The 22,087-nt window shown below is 37.4% G+C and overlaps 1 protein-coding gene across 1 annotated transcript; it reads right to left on the reverse strand.

Annotated features, from left to right (window-relative positions):
• Positions 1–3,421: 3,421 nt before the first annotated feature.
• LOC110724299 lies at positions 3,422–21,092 on the reverse strand. The gene is made up of 6 exons (XM_021903721.1): positions 20,864–21,092; positions 18,203–18,248; positions 16,290–16,386; positions 15,992–16,059; positions 5,420–5,523; positions 3,422–3,912 (listed from the first exon to the last, which is right to left on the reverse strand). The coding sequence occupies exons 1-6, from the start codon at positions 21,053–21,055 to the stop codon at positions 3,874–3,876; spliced, it is 546 nt and encodes a 181-aa protein (XP_021759413.1). The 5' UTR covers positions 21,056–21,092; the 3' UTR covers positions 3,422–3,873.
• Between the last annotated feature and the right edge of the window lie 995 nt (positions 21,093–22,087).

The raw sequence follows: 22,087 nt of genomic DNA on the forward strand, positions 1-22,087 counted from the left end.
TGCTGAATAAGTAGTAGTAGTAGTAGTAGTAATACTAATAATAATAATAATAATAGTAGTAGTAGTAGTAGTAATACTAATAATACTAATAATAATAATAATAATAATAGTAGTAGTAATACTAATAATAATAATAATAATAATAATAATAATAATAATAATAATAATAATAATAATAATAGTAGTAGTAGTAATAATAATACTAATAATAATAATAATAATAGTAGTAGTAATATTAACAGTGACAGTAACAGTAACAGTAACAATAACAGTAACAACAACAATAACGCTAATAACCTTATGGTCATCTCAAGGGGTGCAACAGGATAATCCCCTGGTGTGTAATATCAGAGAGACTTTTGATGTATGTTTTAGGCTTGGTATTTGGATGAACACTATTATTGGTGACACGTTGGTGGTGGGGAAAGTTTTACAGTTGATTATGGAGGAAAGACCTCGTTCGGGGTTACGTCTTAACGTGGAAAAAAACTGAAGTGTTCTGGCCTACAGAAGACCCTCGAAGCAGGCTTGAGGGTGTCTTTCCACCTAATATGCGTGGTGTTAAGTTGTTTGGTGGTCCAGCTAAATCTGATTCTGGTTTTAGTGGTGATCTTGTGATGCGGAGGGTAACCAAGATCATTGCCCTTATGAATAAGGTCGTTATGCTGAATGATCCTCAGTGTGAGCTATTGTTACTTAGGGCATGTATTGGAGTTTCTAAACTCTACTTTGCATTGTGTACTTGTCCTTCTAGTACTTTTGAGGCGGCTCAGCGCACTTTCGATGGGGCTCTTTGATCTTCCTTGGAGCATATTGTTACTGCTTCGAGGCCTGGGTTTGGCGACTGGCAGTGGCGGATTTCCACCTTACCATTTGCGTTTGGAGGGCTTGGTGTTTATTCCGCAGGTGATGTTCGTCACTATATTTTTCTTGCTTATCGGTTGCAGTCAAACACAACTTCTACGACATGCTGGTGTTGTTGGTCTTGGATGAGCCTTTGTGGATGCGCTGAGTCTGTTCAATGGAACAGTGGAGTCTAACATTTTGAGTAATCCTAGCGAGGTCGCTACCCCTAAACTCATACAGAAATCACAAACGTTAAAAAAAAACGGGTGTACAATAATGCTATTGTAAATCAATAGCACGTGAGTCTCTTCATTAACTTTTTTTATCAGTTTCTCTCTCCTCACTTATTTTTCACTCACTAGAAAGCCATCGCCGCCGCCACCACCGCCGCAAGCTTGAGCCTCTCTTTCCTCACTTATTTTTCACCCACTACGGGAAGCCACTATCGCCGCCACCAATGTCGCGAGCTTGAGCCTCGTCAACAGTGATCTGACGGTTGTTGAGTGTTTGGCCGTTCATTCCTTCGATCGCAGCATTAAGCTCTTCTTTGCTTCTGAAGGTAATGACGGTGACGATGCTAAATCCTTTGTCGATGGTAACGATGCCAAATCCTCTGTTTTGTGAGTAACAATAGTTGCAATAGTAATAGATCAAAAGCAGTAGCAGAAATTTTGGAATCAAAGTAAAATAATACTTGTATGGTTTACTTTTGAAATAAAACAAAAAAACTAGTGAGATTTTGATACTCTATTTTGCAATTTGCATATGTAGCTTAATTACTTTTGTGAAAAAAAAGGGACAATTTTTTGAAAAAAAAGGGTCACTTTTGTGGAAAAAAGGGTCACTTATGTGAAAAAAATAGTCACTTTTGTAAAAAAAAAAAAAAAAAGGGTCACTTTTGAGAAAATATGGGTCACTTTTGTAAGAAAAAGGGTCACTTTTGTAAAGAAAAAGAGTCACTTTTCGCAAAAAAGTTCGATGTACAATAAAATTATTGTAAACCGGGGGCATGCAAAAGTTTTTGTAAATAAATTGGCAGATATATATTTCACAAAGATTACCACTTCTGCAGAATCTCCTTATTCTTTAACTCCTCGGCAATCATCATTATGTAAATCACAGCAAGGAGAACACACCTCTGCTTGGCTTAGGGCGGTCCCTATTTCAAGGGGTTGTCAGACGATGAACGCTAAGACTTATCGTTGAGTGTTGTGCTACCGGTCAGGTGTTCCATTGTTCTGTATCACAACGTCGTGCTCTGCTTGTTCAAGGGTTTTTGCTGGGAATATTTTCGATGATCGCGCGGTGTCTTGTGCTGGTATTATGGGCATTAAACATCAGCATAATGTTGTTCGGGATACCCTTCTTGATGTTTGCTATCGGTCAGGGATTTCAGCTAGAAAGGAGGTGGACATTGGGTTAATTAGAGGGAACAACAGGGCTCTCAGACTTGCAGATGTGTTACTTTGTTCATGAGATCGTGGTTGCGACGTCTGTGTTGACTTGTCAGGGTTTTTTCCATTGACACAGTTTGGGTTTTATGACTTTGTTCCTAGACGGGTAGTGACTGATACGGCCAATCAGAAGCGGGTCAAGTACGAATCCAGTTGTTGAGCAATTGGATGTGACTTCCTTCCTTTTTCTTTCCCTTCTCTTAGGGAGTTAGAAAATGAGGTTGTTGCATTGCTAAAGCAACAGCAACCGCAACACCAACAACAATACCAATAACCATAACAACAGCAATAACAATAACAATAACAATACCAACAGCAATAACAATAGGCAATACCAATAACAATACCAATACCAATACCAACAACAACAACAACCCACACATAGCTTCTACCAATCCTATGTAAATCATCTTGTGTGAATAAGTTTTTAAACCGACGCATATAGGAAATTAGTTTATAATTAAGCAATTTTTAAGGAAATCGTTCGAGTTCCATTCTACGTAGATCATCTCATGCAAATGAAGTTAATTTATTCTTTCCAAAAAAAAAAATTAAGTTAATTTATATATTCGGCCCCCTTGAGAAGTACAAAATATTTATTATGGCCCGTATATTTTTGGTTCCACCCCTGGTTTAAATTAACACAGGGAGGTTATCACAAACATGACATTAACAATGGCTTCGTACTATATACCTCAAATTTTGCTGAAGACATCAGGTTAGCTACCCTAAGATAACAGAGATCAGTAGTAAATGCAATGTTGGTTTTGGGTATGGAACCTAGCTATGGTATACGATGTTTAGTCTCACAATATTGTGGAGTATGGTGATGAACTATGAGAACCTTTGCCTGCCAAAAAGCACTGGATCAGTTCATCTTCTAATCCCACCACAACCAAACTGCTTTCATGTTGTAATAAACCATTTGCCTTGCATGGACACCAAAACTTCAGTCGACAGTTTAAAGCTGATACATTGCCTATCAAGAAGGCCACTACAATGGGGAATTAACTGTTGTACACTTAAATTGGCTCGTAAAGCATTTAGCCAAGCTCTACTCGTCAGAATTATTAGTATGCCCCTGTCCATAGCTTACCAGTTCACCACTTGAGAATGAGCAGTTTGCCATAAAAAATCACAGCGACTCTACCATGAACATGGTTGGTACGAGTTTTCCTTTCAATAATACATTCTACTTTACTTCACAAATAAAACATTAAACCCTCGAAATGTTAATGTTGCAAAACCTAGATGCTTAGAAATATGCACGACCCAATCCAAGCTACATAAGGTAGAGCATAGTTCCTTGTGAAAAATCCGGAATCACAGACCTGTTAGTAAGACACAGCAAAGCACAGGTATCTGTGCTAAGCAATGGTTCTTTGGCAATAGTCGTAACAATAGAGTCCCATCCCTAATACAAGATATATGCACATAAAACACAAAATACTACACCGTAAACATAACCTTTTATACTCAATAAGATAGAAGTTGCACTGTCAATGAGCTCCCCTGTCACCAGCGTAAATACCTTTGCAATAAGCAATTCTGCTTCCCCTCTCCCATCAAAGAATCATTTACTTGCATTCCGCAGGCGTTCGATCAGCTCATCCTACAAAAGGTGATAATCTCAGCATGCATAACATGAGCACACACACACACAAAAAAAAAAAAAAAAAAAAAAAAAAAAAAAAAAAAAATAGAAGGGAAAGCCAGATAGGCATCCTCAGCAGCATTCAGTACCATGATGACCAAACTCACCATCCTACATGATGCACAACAGAAAACAGCAATAAGGTTACCAACAGAAGCAACTAGACTAATTTGGTTAACCCAAGGCCAAATACAAAATGAAAGTGGAAGACCCTAAACTACAAGTACCACATTCTAAAGTAAAGCGCTCAGCCAAGAGAAATGGAGTGAAAAAGAAATGAGAGGGGAAAACAGGATAACTGCAAGTCAAACAAGTGAGAAGGTTGCAAAGGATATTACTCCCTCCGTAACGAGTTACTCGCAACAATTACTAAAAATGGCCGTAACATATTACTTGCAACAAACTTATTTCTTTCCTTTTATGGTAAGTTTTTTTATGTGATATTACAACATTACCCTTACTTTTTTTTCTAAACACCCTAATTAAACTACTAATCTTATTAACTTAAACCCTAACATTGATTTAATCACCTCCCATCTAAATTCATCATCACCTTCATTGACCACCACCACCACCACCACCACCATCACCTTCATTTGCAACAACCACCACTACCACTGATCGCTACTATCGCCGGAAATCACCGCCGTTTTCTTCTTCCTTGTCGAGGCATTCGTTTTCTCTATCTTCTTTTTCTAGATCTGACTTTTTCTGGGTTCGTTGTGTGTTTGGTGGCTCGATTGTGGTGCTTGATGGGTCGAATTTCTGGGTTCGAATTTCAGGATGTGGTGGTGCTGGGTTTGAATTTTGTGGGTTCGAATTTCTGGGTTTGAATTTCTGGAGGATTATGGGTTGTGGGTTTCGGGGTGGGTGGTGGTAGGTTGTAGTGGGTTCGAATTTCTAGGATTGTGGTTGTGGGTTTCGAGGTGGGTGGTGGTGGGTTGTAGTGGGTTCGACGGTTGTGGGTCTGGCTTCGTGGGTAATGGGTTTCGGGTGGGTGGTGGTGGGTTGTAGTGGGTTCGGTGGTTGTGGGTCTGGGTTCGTGGTGGTGGATTTCAAGGTTATGGGTCTGGGTTCGTGGGATTTGGGTTTCGGGGTGGGTGGTGCTGGGTTGTAGTGGGTTCGGCGGCTTCGCGAAGGGTTCTGGGATCGTTGGTGGTGGTGGTGCTGGGGTCGTTGGTGGTGCGCTGGGTGTGGTGGTGTTTTCGTGGTTGTGGTTTTGCTAGGTGGTGGTGTTGCTAAGTGGTGGTGGTTTCGTGGTTGTGGTGCTTGGTGTTTAGTTTTTGTTTTTATTTTCATTGATTGGATTAATACTAGCACATCCCTTATATTCCAATAATTACACTTAAGAAATTTTGCCTAGGAGTCCGCAAACTCCCTATTTGTTGCGAGTAAAAAGTTACGGAGGGAGTATTTGAAAAGTAACATAAGAACTATTTCATATGCAATAAGCAATGTCACTTGCCTTCTTCCCTTTGGAAGAAAGTCTTTTTTCCTTCAGAAGTGCCCGAAGCCTCTCCACAGTCAGACCCTGAAAATTTCTATCTGCAGTACGACTACTCGATGCACCTGCAATGGATAGGTAAGATATCAGAAATGCTTTGTGATAAAACTAAACAAACTGAGGTAAATCTTTAAATTAAGAATTTAAAAGAACACATTGTTTTGCAGACTTGATTACCCAATTATCTCCCACCAGAACATCAACCACAGATATGAGAAATCCATTGAACTACTGAACATAAAATAAAACCACGATAGGGACTGTCTGCTTTAGTTTTCACTTTTTCAGTACCTCCCCACTAGGCCACTCTGCCCCCACCAAGCAATGAAAGCTAATAATACACTGGTCTTTGGTTTACTCCAAATTTGGTAGTTTATATATATATATATATATATATATATATATATATATATATATATATATATGGGCACTAATTGAATAAGGAAGCCTAAAAACCATATAGCTCTTACTTCCCTCATCCCCAACACCCTGAGGAGAAGCCTCCATTGCCAATTGGTCATTGCTAGGAAGCCTAATGATTGATGTTTAACAATCAGGCTTCGCTAAAAGCCTAGAAGAAGCCTAACAATTGGCCCTCTACCCACATATTCCATTGCAAAATGCAAGGCTTCAGAGAAATAACATGATCCCAACATAGCTCACCTATATACATAAGATTAGGCAAGGATGGGGGTATTTAACCAAAGGTATCCCTATAATATCTATTTAGCTACTGTGCCCAGATTTATGGTGTCAAGGTCTGCATCTAGTCAGTGTGGCAAGCACTGATCATGTCTGGGCACAAAGTGTTGCAAGATAAATCACTAATGAATAAAACCAATCCAGGGTGGATCCTGATGCCTCATGTTTATTTCAAGACAGAGCAGTGGGCTTTTTTGTACATCAGGATAAACAGTTAGATGAGCAAAAGCTTAGAGATCATAATTATTCAGGTATGCATCATAGGTTACCTGTCTGACCACTATTATTCAACCAATGCTAGTGCAATACACTCATGCAGAATCCAGTAATATCAGTTTTTTTGACTTCTACACTCACCTGAAACCCCAGATCACTAAATGATTCCGTGATAAATTACACCCCCCCCCCTTTTTTTTTTAATTAGTAGGATTAGCAGAATATTAAAGCCATGTTGGGCAGAACCCTGAACAGAAATTATTTTTTCTTTATATTTATTTTAGCGCAGCACTAAATCTTAATTAGCCCTCCAGAAGCTTCAGTAGATGTTCAGAGTTTCTTATTCATCCTCAACCCTAAACCAAAATCTCATATCGATTTGAGAAATTGGGGTCTAAAGTACTAGTTGCAGGCCTTGCAGCAATTTATCTTGCAACAATCTCATTTAGATAATTTATTCCTAAAATATTGCTGACACAAAGGAACTTTTATGTGGCTGACAACTCCAGAGATTACCTGTCTGACTGTCTGCTCAGTGCTCACTTGGCGCTGTTTTAACTTTCTTAAGCTTTAATTGCTGAATTCAAACAAACTACAAATTGGACAAATATCTGTACTTTTCCAATTGTTTTGATACCTTAACATCAGAGTTCAGGACTACGCAAAGCATGTAAATAAATTCCTGAGCTCATCAACTCATGCAAATTGCCCAAAACAGGTAAATTAAGAAAGGATTAAAAAAATGGCTCCATATTTATAAATAATAATAATAGTATAATACTAGTACAAACACCCTTTGTATTAAGGTTTTGTATTTAGTAAGGCAACTGAGTTCCCATAATATAAAAAATATATATATATGAGTCCATCCAAGCAAAATACAGGCCAATACTAAAAGCAAATTGTGTGATTCATGCCACCCTGTTACCATGGTTATCAGGTTATGAACGCAACTGCAGTTTCAAATTGTGGAAGGATACTGTTTAATACTTCCTCCGTTCCAAATTAAATGACACTGTTCAATTTGGCACACTTTACACAATTACCCTTACCCACTACCCATACACTTAACTCATTTGCCACAGCACATACAAGTATGACGGACACTTGGGCTGATAGCCACCATGTACCATTGCTGCCTACTTTAGGGACCAAGGGCATGTGATTGCGTGCATAGGAAGGACTGTGAAATCCTATGAACCAAGTGGAAGATAGCCAACTTTAAGAGAGCAATTTGTATAATAGAATGAAAGCATGAGTATCCCAAGCCCATCATTCAGTAGGTAGTTTTTTTGAAGCACAGAGGTGACACTGGTGACTCGTCCACACTCAGTAATGTTTCTTATAAGTTAACAAGTAAACGACAAGCATACATAATTCCACAAAACCTTGAAGCATCCAGAGCTCATGTAAAAATCTGAATATCATTTGAATCAGATATGGCTGCAAAACTTAAAAACGCACTATAAATTAAGACTTGCAAGATGCTAGTCTTCGAAAACCAACTTATGAGGTAGGTGATGAGCAATGACACTAGGACATAGGTGCTACCTCCTTTCCTTTTTATTCTTCACACTTTTCTCATAAGTCTATTTCTTTAGTTCTTTACCCATGTATAAAAAAGCACAAGGCGCACTAAAGCGATAGGGGTTCAGATGCGCCTCAGTGCGCCTCTTTGAAGTGAGGCGCACTATATGGGCAGTTAAAAATTTTTGGCTCAAGTGCGCCTCAGGTGCGCCTAACCCAAAACGCCTCCCCCAGACTAAAATAAGCGCTCACCCTGATCGCCTTGCGCCCAGCGCCTAGGCGCGCTTTTTCAAACACTGTTCTTTACACTTCAAATCTATTCCCTTTTTGGCAATGGATTTTTACACTTTTTACCTCCCTTACCTCCAAAACAAAAAAAAAAAAAAAAAAAAAAAAAAAAAAAGAGAGAGAGAGAGAGAGAAAGAAAGACACTTTTTGGCCTCGTGCTTATTTTGCTACATACTACCCCTCACTTTTTCACTATCTTTCCCTCTTTTTTCTTGATTCTTGTGCAAACAATAACTATCAAAAACATTAAGGAACAAATGATATACTATTGATTGTGGAATCAATTATCAAATGAGGACTGTGTTTCCTTGACCAACATTGCAGGTTGAAAGACTTGGAAGGCATGAATTAAATAACGAAAACTTCATAGGGATGATTGGATGAAGATAGTGAAAGAGTTTTGACTTTTGACTTTCTATGGTAAAAATAATGTTATAGCAAGAAACTGGCATGTGGACACACTTGCGCCTAAACTGAGGATTAAAAATATAGGATGGGAAATTCTGGAATGTATAGATAGACATGAATCATTTTAGACATTAGTTTGGGTGAGAAGAGGTTTAAGTGAATTCTTGAACAAAGATACACGGAACGCGGGACGACGGCGCGTTCCGCGAACCACGTGTCCCGAAACGCGGAACTTACTCATTCCGGTTCGTGGTGGTTCGCGATCATGTTCGTGTTTGATAGGGTACCCACTTATAGGCAAAGGAATCTTCTGTTTTCTTAAGTTATTAAATTTAATTAAAGCTTCAAGTTCTATTAATGGAGGAAAATGAAAAAAGAAGTGAGTAGAAGGAAGAAGAAGGGTCCTTGACGGCTGTAAATCATTAAAATAACCCTAACCTAATTTTTAAACAAAATGGTGGACCCCTCCCTTTTTATCTTTTCTTTTTACTGTATTATTTTATTACTAGCACTTTGTTTTTACTCCATGTAGTCATGTACAGCTGTAATCTTTTCTTTTTATTATTATCTTATTTTTAGTGCCTAGTTTTTAGGTATGTACTGATAGTAGTGTACAGTTACATCTTTTTATTTATTTTTTGGTTAATACGAAGTAGTTGATTACGAGTACTTTTCAGTTATAGTGATTTAGTCTAATAAATTTAAAGTCTAATATTCCCTGAAAAAAAAAATAATTTAAAGTCTAATAAAAAAGAAAATTCTAATTAAAAAAAATTCGAGAACTAGAGTCATACGTTCTGGGAACTCTAAAGCCTACGTTCCCCGTTCCCGTTCCAAAACGTCCCACGTACCGTGTAACATTGTTCTTGAACCTACAGCAATCCTTACCATTTCCTCCTTTATCACCCCTCCCCACTGGGGGTGGGAAGATATGTCTAAATAATACTTGTATAATTTAAAACGAAAGTTAAAAAAATTTATACAAAGCCTAACATTAGTACTAGTTACAGAATTGTAGCCATAAGGAGTTATAACAGCATCCTTTATTAAAGAAGCCTCAGGCTAGCAGGAAATGTAAAACAATGGCATTTCAAACCTCTATTGAGGTTTGTCATATAAGAAGATGCAAGTAGATGGCTAAACACTAACACTAGTGGAAAAAACTCTATTTGTAACACCCTAATTGTAACGGACATAACAATGTGCGTTACAAAAAGATATTTGTAATGGGCAAATGTAATGGCCGTTACAAAAAATTAGTTATTTGTAACGGGCACTAATGTGCACGTTACAAAATATAATATTTGAAACGGACAATTTTGCCAAATACGAATAAATCTTATAATTGAAACGACAAATCACTAGCCCGATACAAATGTCCACGGTCTAGTTGAAAAGAGCTCATTTCTCTATTATTAGGGTTTCACAATTATTTGAGAGGAGCCATCAATCTGATTTTCTCATTTCTCTCTCTCCCATCTCCACTAATTTCTCTCTCTTATCCTCATTTAATCTCCTCCCATCTCTCCATCTATTTCTCTCTCATATCCTCCTCACTTAATCTCCTCCTCCTCACCCATTCTTCTTTCCTCTCTAAGGATATACGAACAAGGAGATTGTTGGTGAGAAAATGAGGCGGAAGTTGAAAACCAAGAGGCGAGAAAGAGGACGAAGGCACTAACGGCGATAGAGAAATTAATGGATTCGATCGTTGGAAACCACCGCTTACAAGGATATACAGGTTCTTAGATCTTATTTCTTTATCTTTTTTTTTTTGGGTTGGATCTGGGTTTTTTTTTTAGCATTCTTCTCTAATGATATGATGCATCTATATTATTATCAATTTTTTGATGCTAATGCTAAGTTTTATTGTTAATGTGCTTTTTAAAGAAATTTGTATGCTCTTTTCATCAAAATTATATTTTAATTGTTTGTTACTTGTTACCCTTTGTTCTGAGTGCTATGATTTTTCTGGATTTTTAAATTTTTTTTTTTTTTTTTTTTTTTGGGGGGGGGGGGGTGGGGTTGGGGGAATTTTGTTGTTTTCATTTCCTGGAAAACTGATTGAAATGACTTAATTTTGTTCCTTGTTTGTTCAATTTGGATTTTGAATTTGGGTTTGTACGATTTATTTCTTTGATAATTTTTTTTTTTTTGGTGAGTGATTATAAGGGTATGGAAATGAGTGTTTTGCTAATGTAAGCTAAAGCAATGGTGCCTTTTCAGCATCTGGCTCTAAATTCTACATGTAAGGATGGGAAAAACTGTAGTTAGAGTAGTATTAATGTTCTGCAAGGTTTTAGAGTTGATTTTTCTTCATTGTGTGGAGTTGTATTCTTGATTGTTATTTCTAAATTAAGGATTTATGCATATGTGCCGTTAGAATAAAAGATAGTGTCATGAACCGAGTAAATGGGTTCAACAACCCAAGTCAACCTCCTCTATTGGTTAATACGAGGAGCGCAAAACAGTCAGCAAGGTGGAAACAATTGACAACATGACAAAGTTAATTAAAGAGAAGATAAGGAAAGAAAGCTACCCAACTATGTCTTTTGATGGTTTATCTATTTTAGCTAATGTAGTCCACATGTAATTCTTAAGGCTTGAGTAAAAGTATTGCAGTTAGTTATTTAGCAAAGGTTTCCAGAAATTAGAGTGAAAACACATGAGAGATTTGTAGCCTAAAGCTACTGTGAGATTCATAACCTCAAAGTTATGGCTATCCCCTTGAAATTCAACCATCAGTTAACCAAATATTCAAGCTTAAAGCCTTAATCCCAGTTATTTGTGCTTAATTGTAATTAATAAACTTCAGTCCATAACAGCTTGATATCACAGACGCGATGGACAAGAAGCTGGAAGAAGTCAAGTCTTGGCTGAAGTCGATCGAACTGACCAAGATGCCTCCATTGGGCGTGCGGTTGCAGAAGCGGTGAGCAAGGCCATGACAGACATGCATGAGGTCATAGTTCAGGTGAAAATGGTGGCTAAGGAAAACAAGAAGTTCGGAGAGGAGTTAAAGGCCGCTGTGGCTACGGTTCCCCGAACCTAATCACCACCAGTTTAACCGGAGAACGGCAAGAACAGCCAAGCCTGGGCGAAAATGAATTACGAACCCCAGAAGAAAGGGAGTTCGGTATGTCGGAGTGGAGGTGTCGGGAACCCCGTTGGTGGAACGACAATGGTGGCGGAGGCGAAAGACGTTGGAAATATAAAAAATTGGATATGCTAGTGTTCAAGGGGAAGGACCCTGACAACTGGGTCATGAGGGACCGAATATACTTCAATTTTTCGATTGGAGGAAGATAAGGTTTCAGCGGCGGTAGTCGCCATGGACGGAGTGGCTTTGCAGTTTTGGGAGAACAAAAGGCGACCGTTTGAGGGGTGGCCCGACCTCAAGAATCGGCTTTTGCGGGAATTCCGGCCGTCGATTGTCGGCACCAATGTTACACGGTACGTGGGACGTTTTGGAACGTGGGACGGGAACGGGAACGGGTACGGGGTACGTAGGCTTAAGAGTTCCCGGAACGTATGACTCTAGTTCTCGAATTTTTTTTAATTAGAATTTTCTTTTTTATTAGACTTTAAATTATTATTTTTTGAGGGAATATTAGACTTTAAATTTATTAGACTAAATCACTAAAACTGAAAAGTACTCGTAATCAATTACTTCGTATTAACCAAAAAATAAATAAAAAGATATAACTGTACACTACTATCAGTACATACCTAAAAACTAGGCACTAAAAATAAGATAATAATAAAAAGAAAAGATTACAGCTGTACATGACTACATGGAGTAAAAACAAGGTGCTACTAATAAAATAATACAGTAAAAAGAAAAGATAAAAAGGGAGGGGTCCACCATTTTGTTTAAAAATTAGGTTAGGGTTATTTTAATGATTTACAGCCGTCAAGGACCCTTCTTCTTCCTTCTACTCACTTCTTTTTTCATTTTCCTCCATTAATAGAACTTGAAGCTTTAATTAAATTTAAAAACTCAAGAAAACAGAAGATTCCTTTGCCTATAAGTGGGTATCTTATCAAACACGAACCAGATCGCGAACCACCACGAACCGGAACGAGTAAGTTCCGCGCTTCGGGACACGCGTCCTGGTTCGCGGAACGCGCCGTCGTCCCGCGTTCCGTGTGTCTTTGGTCAGCACCCTCCACGAACGGCTATCACGCAACCGGCAACGGTGCAAGAGTACCACAGTTCGCGAATCAGAGGCCATGACGGCAAGGTCAAGACATACCTACGACTCACGGCCAACTGGTTTTGGGCCGGAATGTGGAGGGATGTTGGTAGATTTGCTCGAGAGTGTGATGATTGTCCACGAAGCAAGACAGTGGCCCAGAGTCCTTAAGAGTTGCTTCAACCACTTCCTATCCCAAGGCTATTTGGGAAAACATCTCAATGGACTTCGTGAAGGGCCTTCCTCTGTCCAAGGAGTGGACATCGTTTTGGTGGTGGTGGTGGACCGCCAATCCATGTATGGCATTTCATCGGCCTAAAACATCCTTTCAATGCCCTTAAAGTGGCGATGTTTTTGTTAAGGAAATTCTCCGACTACATGGTTCCCGGCATCCATTGTTTCCGATCGAGACAGAGTATTCATGAGTATCTTTTGGAAAGAGCTTTTTCGATTACAAGGCACACACCTCAAGCGAAGCACGACCTATCATCCACAAACGGATGGTCAAACGGAGATAGTCAACAAGAGCCTCGAGACCTACCTCCGTTGTGAACAACCGAAGAATTGGGCTAGGTGGCTCCTGTGGGTCGAGTACTCTTACAACACCTCGCCACACACTTCAACAAAAATGACTCCCTTTAAAATTGTGTAGGAGGGAACCACCGAAATTATGGCGATTGGGGGCAAACCAATGGTGGTCAGCAGCTTAGAGGAGAGCTTGAAGGAAAGAAATATTATTTTGGAGGAGTTACGAATGAATTTGAATCGCGCTCAGCAAGTGGTGAAGCATCACGTAGATAAACAACGCCGAGAAGAGAGCTTTGAGGTGGGTGAGAAGGACATTTTGAAATTACAGCCATATCGCCAGAAATCTCTTGCCAAGAGACCCTTTGAAAAGCTGGCACCAAGGTTCTATGGTCCTTTTGATGTGCTGGAAAAGATTGGCAGAGTAGCCTACAAGCTACAACTTCCGACCAATTACAAAATACACCCTGTATTTCATATCTCACAACTCAAGCGGGCCCTTGGCAATCTCCCTAGCCACCCCTCGATTCCGCAACAATTAACACCCGCCCTGGAGTTATTGGTGGAGCTAGAGGAACTCCTCTAACATTCGGCAGAGGAAGAAAGGGTCCGGAAGTTATACTTGCTTGGAAAGGCTTACCATCCTTTGAGGCCACATGGGAGGATTTCAAAGCTGTCAACCTTCGGTTGCCATCCTTCCACCTTGAAGACAAGGTGAAACTCAAAGGGGGGGACTGATGTCATGAACCGAGTCAACGGGATCAACAACCCAAGTCAACCTCCTTTATTGGTTTATACGAGGCGCGCAAAACATGATGGAAACAATTGACAACATGACAGTTAATTAAAGAGAAGTTCAGGAAGGAAAGCAAGTTAATCCAACTATATCTTTTGATGGTTTTTCTATTTTAGCTAATGTAGTCACATGTAATTCTTAAGGCTTGAGTATAAGTATTGTTGTTAGTTGTTTAGCTAAGGTATCTAGAAATAAGAGTGAAAACACATGAGAGATTTGTAGCCTAAAGCTACTGTCAAGTTATGGCTATCCCCTTGTAACTCAACCATCAGTTAATCAAACATTCAAGCTATAAGCCTTAATCCCTGTTATTTGTGCTTAATTATAATTAATAGAAGTCAGTCCATAACAATGTCACTAATCGAGTCAACGGGGTCAACAACCCAAGTCAAGCTCCTCTATTGGTTTATACGAGGCGCGCAAAACAGGTCAGCAAGGTGGAAACAATTGACAACATGACAGCTAATTAAAGAGAAGTTAAGGAAGGAAAGCAAGCTACTCCAACATGTCTTTTGATGGTTTTTCTATTTTAGCTAATGTAGTCACATGTAATTTTTAAGACTTGAGTATAAGTATTGTAGTTAGTTGTTTAGCTAAGGTATCCAGAAATTAGAGTGAAAAAACATGAGAGATTTGTAGCCTAAAGCTACAGGGAGATTCATAACCTCAAGTTACGGTTATACCCTTGTAATTCAACTATCAGTTAATCAAATATTCAAGCCTTAAGCCTTAATCCCTGTTATTTGTGCTTAATCCCCTTAAGCCTTAATCCCTTAGTCCATAACAGATAGTAATTAAGCTTAGTTAAGCTTTTCCTACACTATAATATTTATTTCCTATTTGAGTTTATCTATCTACTTTATTTGATTGATTGTTATGTTTTAATGTTTAAAACCTTTGACTAAAGTGTATTATTGATCTAAATGCAGGTTTAATTCCTCTAAGAAATGTCAAGCAAGCCAACCAAAGTGAAAATGTAAAGAAGATGCCGAAAAAGAACCTGCAAGTCACAAAAATTTAGAAAAGTGGTGGAAAATCATTTGAATCTAATCTTAGTCATAGCAATTAGCAAGTGCATGACTTGTTTTTAATTTCTTTAATTGATAAAATCATTTGAATGTATGGCTTTTGCTGATTGTATTTGAAGTGTACTTAAATAAATTATTATTTAATATTATTTATTTTCTATAATTGATAAAATCATTAAGCAAACTAAGCTATCCACTATCCAGCATATGCTGGATTTTTTTTTTAATTGGGACAAACACTATTTGACTATATGTACGGGCAGATATTATGCCCGTTACTATTAACCCCTTTTTTTTTAATTGGGACAAACACTTTTTGACTATTTGTACGGGCAGATATTATGCCCGTTACTATTAACCCCTTTTTTGTAACGGGAAAACATGTGCCCGTTACATATAACGGGGTTATTTGTAATAGGCATTTCAAATGCCCTTTACAAATAACCTGTTATTTGTAACGGGCACTTGTTTTGCCTGTTACAAATACGGATTATTTGTATCGGACATTGCCCGTTACAAATAACATAGCCTATCCGTAATGGCCGCATACGTAACGACCACTACTCGTTACGGATAGGTTGCTTTTGCCCGTAATAGCTATTTTTCCACTAGTTTAAGTATTACTAAACCGTTTTTTAAGTTCTATAAAAATAACTGTTCATTTAATGGTTAAAGATATTTACTTTTTCTGGTCTAGTAAGGCCTGAATCTTTATAATCTAGTCTGATCTCGTCTGACTTAAATTATGAGCACTAAGCCTAAATTAGAATTTAATGTTGTACAGTATCAAAGTTGTTGATCAGGCAAGGAAAAAAATGTTACTTTCAATCTAGCTAACACCACTTACCCTTATTCTGACTACTAGTCATTGCCCTTTTCGCTGAAGCCCTTCCATCAACAGATCTATCAGAAGCTCTGCACATGCAAATTACCAATGCAATCAATTATTTTTAGTCCCCCAACAAAGTTCAAAATATACAGAGATAAGACCAAAAATTTGGAACAGATAAAATAAAGTTTATATACATCAAAACCCCCCAAAATAGCCTGACATACTCTTTCAACCAATCACAAGAAAAATCAAACAAAATCATGCACATGAGAAAATAACTAAGCTAGAGGATAAAATGGGAAAGAGAGAAAACCTCTTTCTTGAGCCATCAGTCACTTCACCCTGTTGCTTCTTCAAAGTAAGTGATCTGATCAATATGTTCATCTGATCCGTCTTTATTACTTGGTTCTCTACATAAACAAAATTCAAGACCCACTTCTTAGTCAGTTACTGCTTATATCAGTTACGGAGGAAAAGCATAAGATCTCAATGTATAAAGCTTATAAAAGCAGATAAATGAGTAACTAAAACAGTTCAAAGGAAAGTCTCAATATGGGAGACCACCAATTCTAGACTAGAAAACCCTCAAACGCAACTCGAGACCATGTACAGCATGTACCTAATCGAATGCATCAGTTTGGTCACATTCATCAGTTATCACAATTTACATGGAAAATGCAAAGGCTCATTAGCACCATTAATGCCTCTTTATAAAAGTGTGTTTGGATGAGAGAAATTAAAAGAAAAAGCAGGGAGCGAAAGTGGGAGGGAGACCCTTATTTGGATATGGAATTGGCAAAAGAAAAGGAAAGGAATTTGAAAGCACCAATTTTCTTCCCCTTTTAGTAGATCACATCATTCCACTACAGAAAAAAATTGGAAAAAACTTGGAAACACCCTACATCCCTCCCCACACCTCCCTTTCTCTCCCCCCCCCCCCTCTTCTGTCCCTCACAAGTTGTACTGAAGACACTGTAAATGAAAGAGTTTGGAACAATGCAGCAATGCGGGTATAAGATTGTTAAAAAATACATGATATCAAAGAATAATTTACTGTACTTCACAGCAGTAATAGGTAACTGAGATATCCACTCCCAAACAACCATTAAACAAAAGCAATCAAGGCCTACAAATTACAAAGCTGGGCACCTCTAAAATATTATAAAGAACACCATGACTTGCTTTCTCTAAATTTACCAATACCTCACAGCCATAAATGTAAATTACTAAAATTCATTCATTTTAAACAAGAGTTAAAATGCAAAAGAACAAAAGCACCACAGGCTTTCAATCTTAAGTTCATGAAATTCAAAGGTGATTTTTACTTTTGATCTGTTAAAAACAAGGGAAAAACTATTTTATGTAAATGAAAAGGATCAGTTTGTATCAGAAAAGCCTGTTGGGTATGGTAATATTAGGTGAAGAAAACAGGTTTTCTTGCCTCTAAGTCTAAGCATAATGAATTGTACATAAAATAAAATTTTGTTGAAGAGAAAAAATTAAAAAATAAAAATAAAAAAAAAGCAGGGACATCAAAATAAAATCAAGAATTCTCTTGACCAATAAGAAAACAATCTTTACCAGTCATGTCTATTATTTATTAGACCTAAATCTGGAAAACCACCATTTTAAACATGAAAGGGACATGGTTGAAACAAAAGGCTATATAACACATCAAAAAAAAGACTTGACTGCAATGAAGATATCAAACAAGAAAGAACGGAAAGGAGGCTACCAAGAGAAAATCTGAAACTTATGAGTAAGCCCTATCTCCGGGTAGGAACTAAAGAAGATCAACAAATACAATAATTAGCTAAATTTGTTGATAATAAAATTGCCAAATCAACAAGAACATAACAAGGAGACAGGGAAGAGATTTAAAGTTTTAAACATTTTCTGTAAACTTGTATCATATGACCGTGTATTGCTGTACACAGAAACTGTGGAGCTAAAATTCAGTTGTGAAGACAACTGATGCCAAAGTGCCAAATAGTCATTGGATAGAAAGTCATTAGGATCGCCACATGGGAGATACCAACTTAAAGTGACAAAAGAGAGGAAATTACCCAAAAACACACACTGTTATCAGAGAGCTTAAAAGCCACTGCTGATTTCCATCAACAAAATCGTAACAGTCTAACAGATAAAAGAAACCATGTCAAAGTATGTATGTCAACATCATGCAAGTCATGACATCAGGCTAATAAAAAAAATTCTAAAGCAGACCTGGGGGTGCTGTATCATGATCACAGATGTAAATTCGCATGCCACCCTGCAATAAAGTTTCAATGCATGAGTAATTGGGAATTCTAAACATTACATCTTACTTTTCAGTTTTCACACTTCTATTTGGTAGACCATTTAGTTTTTAAAGCTGAATGGCATCTCATACTCTTCGAGGTCCATAAAATATCTTCCACTTCTACATTAATTTCCTCACTCCCTCTCAGCATTCTCACCTTATACATTATGGAGACCATCCCCTCCCACCACAACAAGCTCCCTTTTTCTTTCCCTCAATTATTGAAAATCATGGATAGGAATCATAGGATGCTAAGCTCCAATATTTAAAGTTAAACACTAAATTTAAACAACTCTATGAGAGATTGAGCACAAACTTGTTAAAAATACAGTCAATTATAAAAATGAAGCTCTCAAAAATTTTGTGGATCCCATACATCCAAAAATAAATCCATATAGACAAGAAAGTGGATTGAGATGTTGCAAAAATCTAAATTTATAAAGATAGCAAGAACAGACTACAATTTGTCTAATAGTTTATTTCCATTAAAAGAAGACAATAACAAGGATAAGGACTAGAAATTAAAAATATATAAAAATAGCAAGAACAGACTACAATTTGTGTGATAGTTTATTTTCATTAAAAGAAGACAATAACAAGGATAAGGACTAGAAATTAAAAAAAATAATAATAATAATAAGTAAAATCACCCCAAAGTATGAAAAAGCTCAAGGTGCATTGAAGCAAGAAGGGTTCTGCAGTGCCTAGGTGCGCCTCAGGCGCGATATGGAAAATTATAAAAAAGTGGTGAAGTTTGGTTCAGGTGCGCCTAACCAAAATCGCCTCACCTAGACCATATTAAGCGCATACCCATCATTGCCTTGCGCCTCAGCGCGCTTTTAAATACACTGAATCACCCTACCCCGGAGAAATTTGAATTTTAATAATAAAGCTGCAATTTGGATATACAAACCTCAATAACCATCCAGATAATGGGTTAAAACCAAATTCCTTAAACCTTCTTTGTTCATGTTTAGCACTATCTTGTACGCTTTCCTTTGTCAAACTATTGACTATATGAAGATTATCATTTAGCTTATTTCTCCATATAGACTAGATCATGAGCAGAGATGCAAACGAGTCGTTTGGTTTAAGTGTGGAATGGGTCTACTCCAATTGGATAATAATCCGGTAAGAAGGTTTTAGGTAGTGTAATTTCAGCCACGTTAGTTTTGCCAAGAATAATCATGGACAATAATTCCCTTACTATCCAAAATCGCCGAATGTGTAGATGACCTGATTTTTTTTGTCCTATTTGTCACCTCCACAAAAGCTACAAGGGAATTTAGGGAAACTTAAGTGAAAAGAGGGCCCTTAGGTGGGATCTACATAGTTAAGTATTAGTGCCAAAATTTCTAGTGCTGTCACATTACTCACATATCCTTGATTGAAAGAGCCAATAATAGACATCGTCACTAATAGTCCTTCCTTAATTATTCTCAAACACTATAAAGACGCAAACATTGATAAATCTTGAAAATCTAGAAAAAGAAGAATGGTACTTCTTGAGACCTAATGATGGTTCTTCTTTCACTTGCCACTACCCACTGGGTATTTATCCAATAGTTCAGTAGTGTGATGGGCAGCACAAGCAATGGTTACTCAGTTTTTCTCTCAATTGGAACATCACTCATATCTTCTTTCTGTCCAATCTAACATAACTACATAAGATAATATGAGCACCTAATCATGTCTTAGTAGTAAAAAGTATTGACTGAATTTTGGTCAAGTGAAAAAATTTATATTCTTTGGAGTTGATATTATCAATACATTTAACTGTTTGTCAACAAGTCATAGTATACATACCAAAACAATATCCTCAAAGCAATGACATCTGAAAATCAGACATGGGTCTAATACCAAAAATCTTCTTATAATTTGCAGTCAAGTCGATGTTTAAATCTACATTCACAGGCCATTAGTGCCAAAAGACATCTAATGCATGATAATACTTAGCAACACTTTAGTGGAATCTGAGAATCTCAGTAAAAATAGAATAAACATTTCCAATAAAGCTTCTTCAAGGCATAAAATTCAATTCATAAACGATGGCATGCACCGCAAGACTCGTTATTAAATGAACCAACCATCTTGTCATGTCATCATTTCAAGCAAAAAATACCTATGATGGAATAAGAGTTACTTTTCAACACACATTCTCAAGTTCGCCATATATTTAAAGACCAAACAACTTTATCATCATAAAAGTTTATAAATACTCAAATTTGTAAATTTAAAGATACATTCCCTAGAGAATAACCCAATTGCAACATACAAAACTGGAAAATCAAATGCAATAAATCAAGGCATAATCAGCAACAACTAGAAAATCCATTGACAATGCACAACTCCATGTAAAAATAGCAAGCAATCAACAAACTTCAATTGACGCAAACTAACCAGATTACGAAACGAAATGGTGATCAAATTTTAAATTTATTTAAATTTTTATTCTGAATGGTGATCAAATCCAATACACTACAAACTTCAAAATCAAAATGCAATCCCAAACAATAAAAAATAAATATAAAAAAATAAAAATTGAAAAATTAGGGTAATCAATGTGAAGGACATGGAAATAATACCAAATTAGAAGAAGAAACGGCGGTAGAAGAGAAGAGGCCACAAGAAGGGAGGTTGGAGAGGAAGCTGGCAGCGGTGGCGGTGGTAGTCGGAATGGAATCAGACGGCGGCGGAGAGGCAAAAGAAGAACCCTCCTCCATTGTTGGCGCACCCTTTGGAATCAGAGACTTGGATTTGCAGTGATGATGCAACATTATGAAGCCTATATATGCGGACCGTCAGCGCGCTCTTTGCCTAGGGGGAGAGGAGGATTTCTAAATCTCTACCTACTTATACCACTTTGGTCTCTACCAAGTGGGGACCAAATGTACTATAACCGACACTTTTGTTTTTAGTGGTTTGGTACTGATTTTAACGTGGATGGTATACCAATATCAACCAAGTTAAGCTTAAATGGTATTCTTCTTTGATACCTACGAACTCTTACATGGTATTACTTTTGATACTATCTAACACCTTTTCAATACCAACGAACCTATTTATATACTAATATCAACTGATGTTTACTTGTTTCTTGATTAATGACTTTTAACGGTACTAGTTATCACGACTCTACTAGTTATACATCAAAATAAGTTATTTTAACAGTTTAATAGTCCACCATGCTTCGCAATAATAATTCTTTAACTAGAGAGTTTTGACCAATACCTGAACTTAGTCGACAATGGAACCTCCGGCGTTCTGAGCTTCCGGCTTTACCAAGGTAGCTAACCCCAACCTTGTCTTCCTTAGATCAGGCTCAGAACAGATCTAATTCGTTTCCTACCTTAGACCGTAAACTCTAATTAAACAATCCTTACTGTGTTTATGATGGAGCTAAACAGAAAGATAACTCATTTGATATATAAGGTTCAAGGGGATAACGTTCCCTTCTTGAACGAAACTTTTATTTAATTTGAAAAGATTACAACCCTCATATATTACAACACACACACACACACACAAACTGAAAGCTTAAACAGACATAAGTTAAACTAGAGTTTTCTCTACTTTAAGAGAGATGGAGAACCAATCTTTCTCTTAAGGTGAATATTTTTCTCTAGAGGACTCTCTAAATATTTCAGAGTAATTCTCTAGCTAACTCTTCCAACTCTGTCTTCACTTCTTGGCCTAAGTCCCTTTATATAGGGAAGCAAACTTACATAGGATTCTTATCCTGACTCAGCAAGCAATTTCTACACCATTGCTTTTTACAAAGATACTTTAAGACATAAACAATTAATAAA

The sequence above is a fragment of the Chenopodium quinoa genome, unplaced genomic scaffold (assembly GCF_001683475.1).
Source record: "Chenopodium quinoa cultivar QQ74 unplaced genomic scaffold, ASM168347v1, whole genome shotgun sequence".
Lineage (NCBI taxonomy): Eukaryota > Viridiplantae > Streptophyta > Magnoliopsida > Caryophyllales > Amaranthaceae > Chenopodium > Chenopodium quinoa.

What these genes read in the sequence shown, in the direction of transcription:
- LOC110724299 (XM_021903721.1), bottom strand. Translation starts at nt 21,055, where the DNA reads ATGTTGCATCATCACTGCAAATCCAAGTCTCTGATTCCAAAGGGTGCG. An exon ending in TCATGATACAGCACCCCCAG is followed by an intron (nt 16,387 to 18,202) that starts GTCTGCTTTAGA and finishes TTGTTTATGTAG; the next exon opens with AGAACCAAGTAATAAAGACG. An exon ending in GACTAGTAGTCAGAATAAGG is followed by an intron (nt 5,524 to 15,991) that starts GTAAGTGGTGTT and finishes TATCCATTGCAG; the next exon opens with GTGCATCGAGTAGTCGTACT.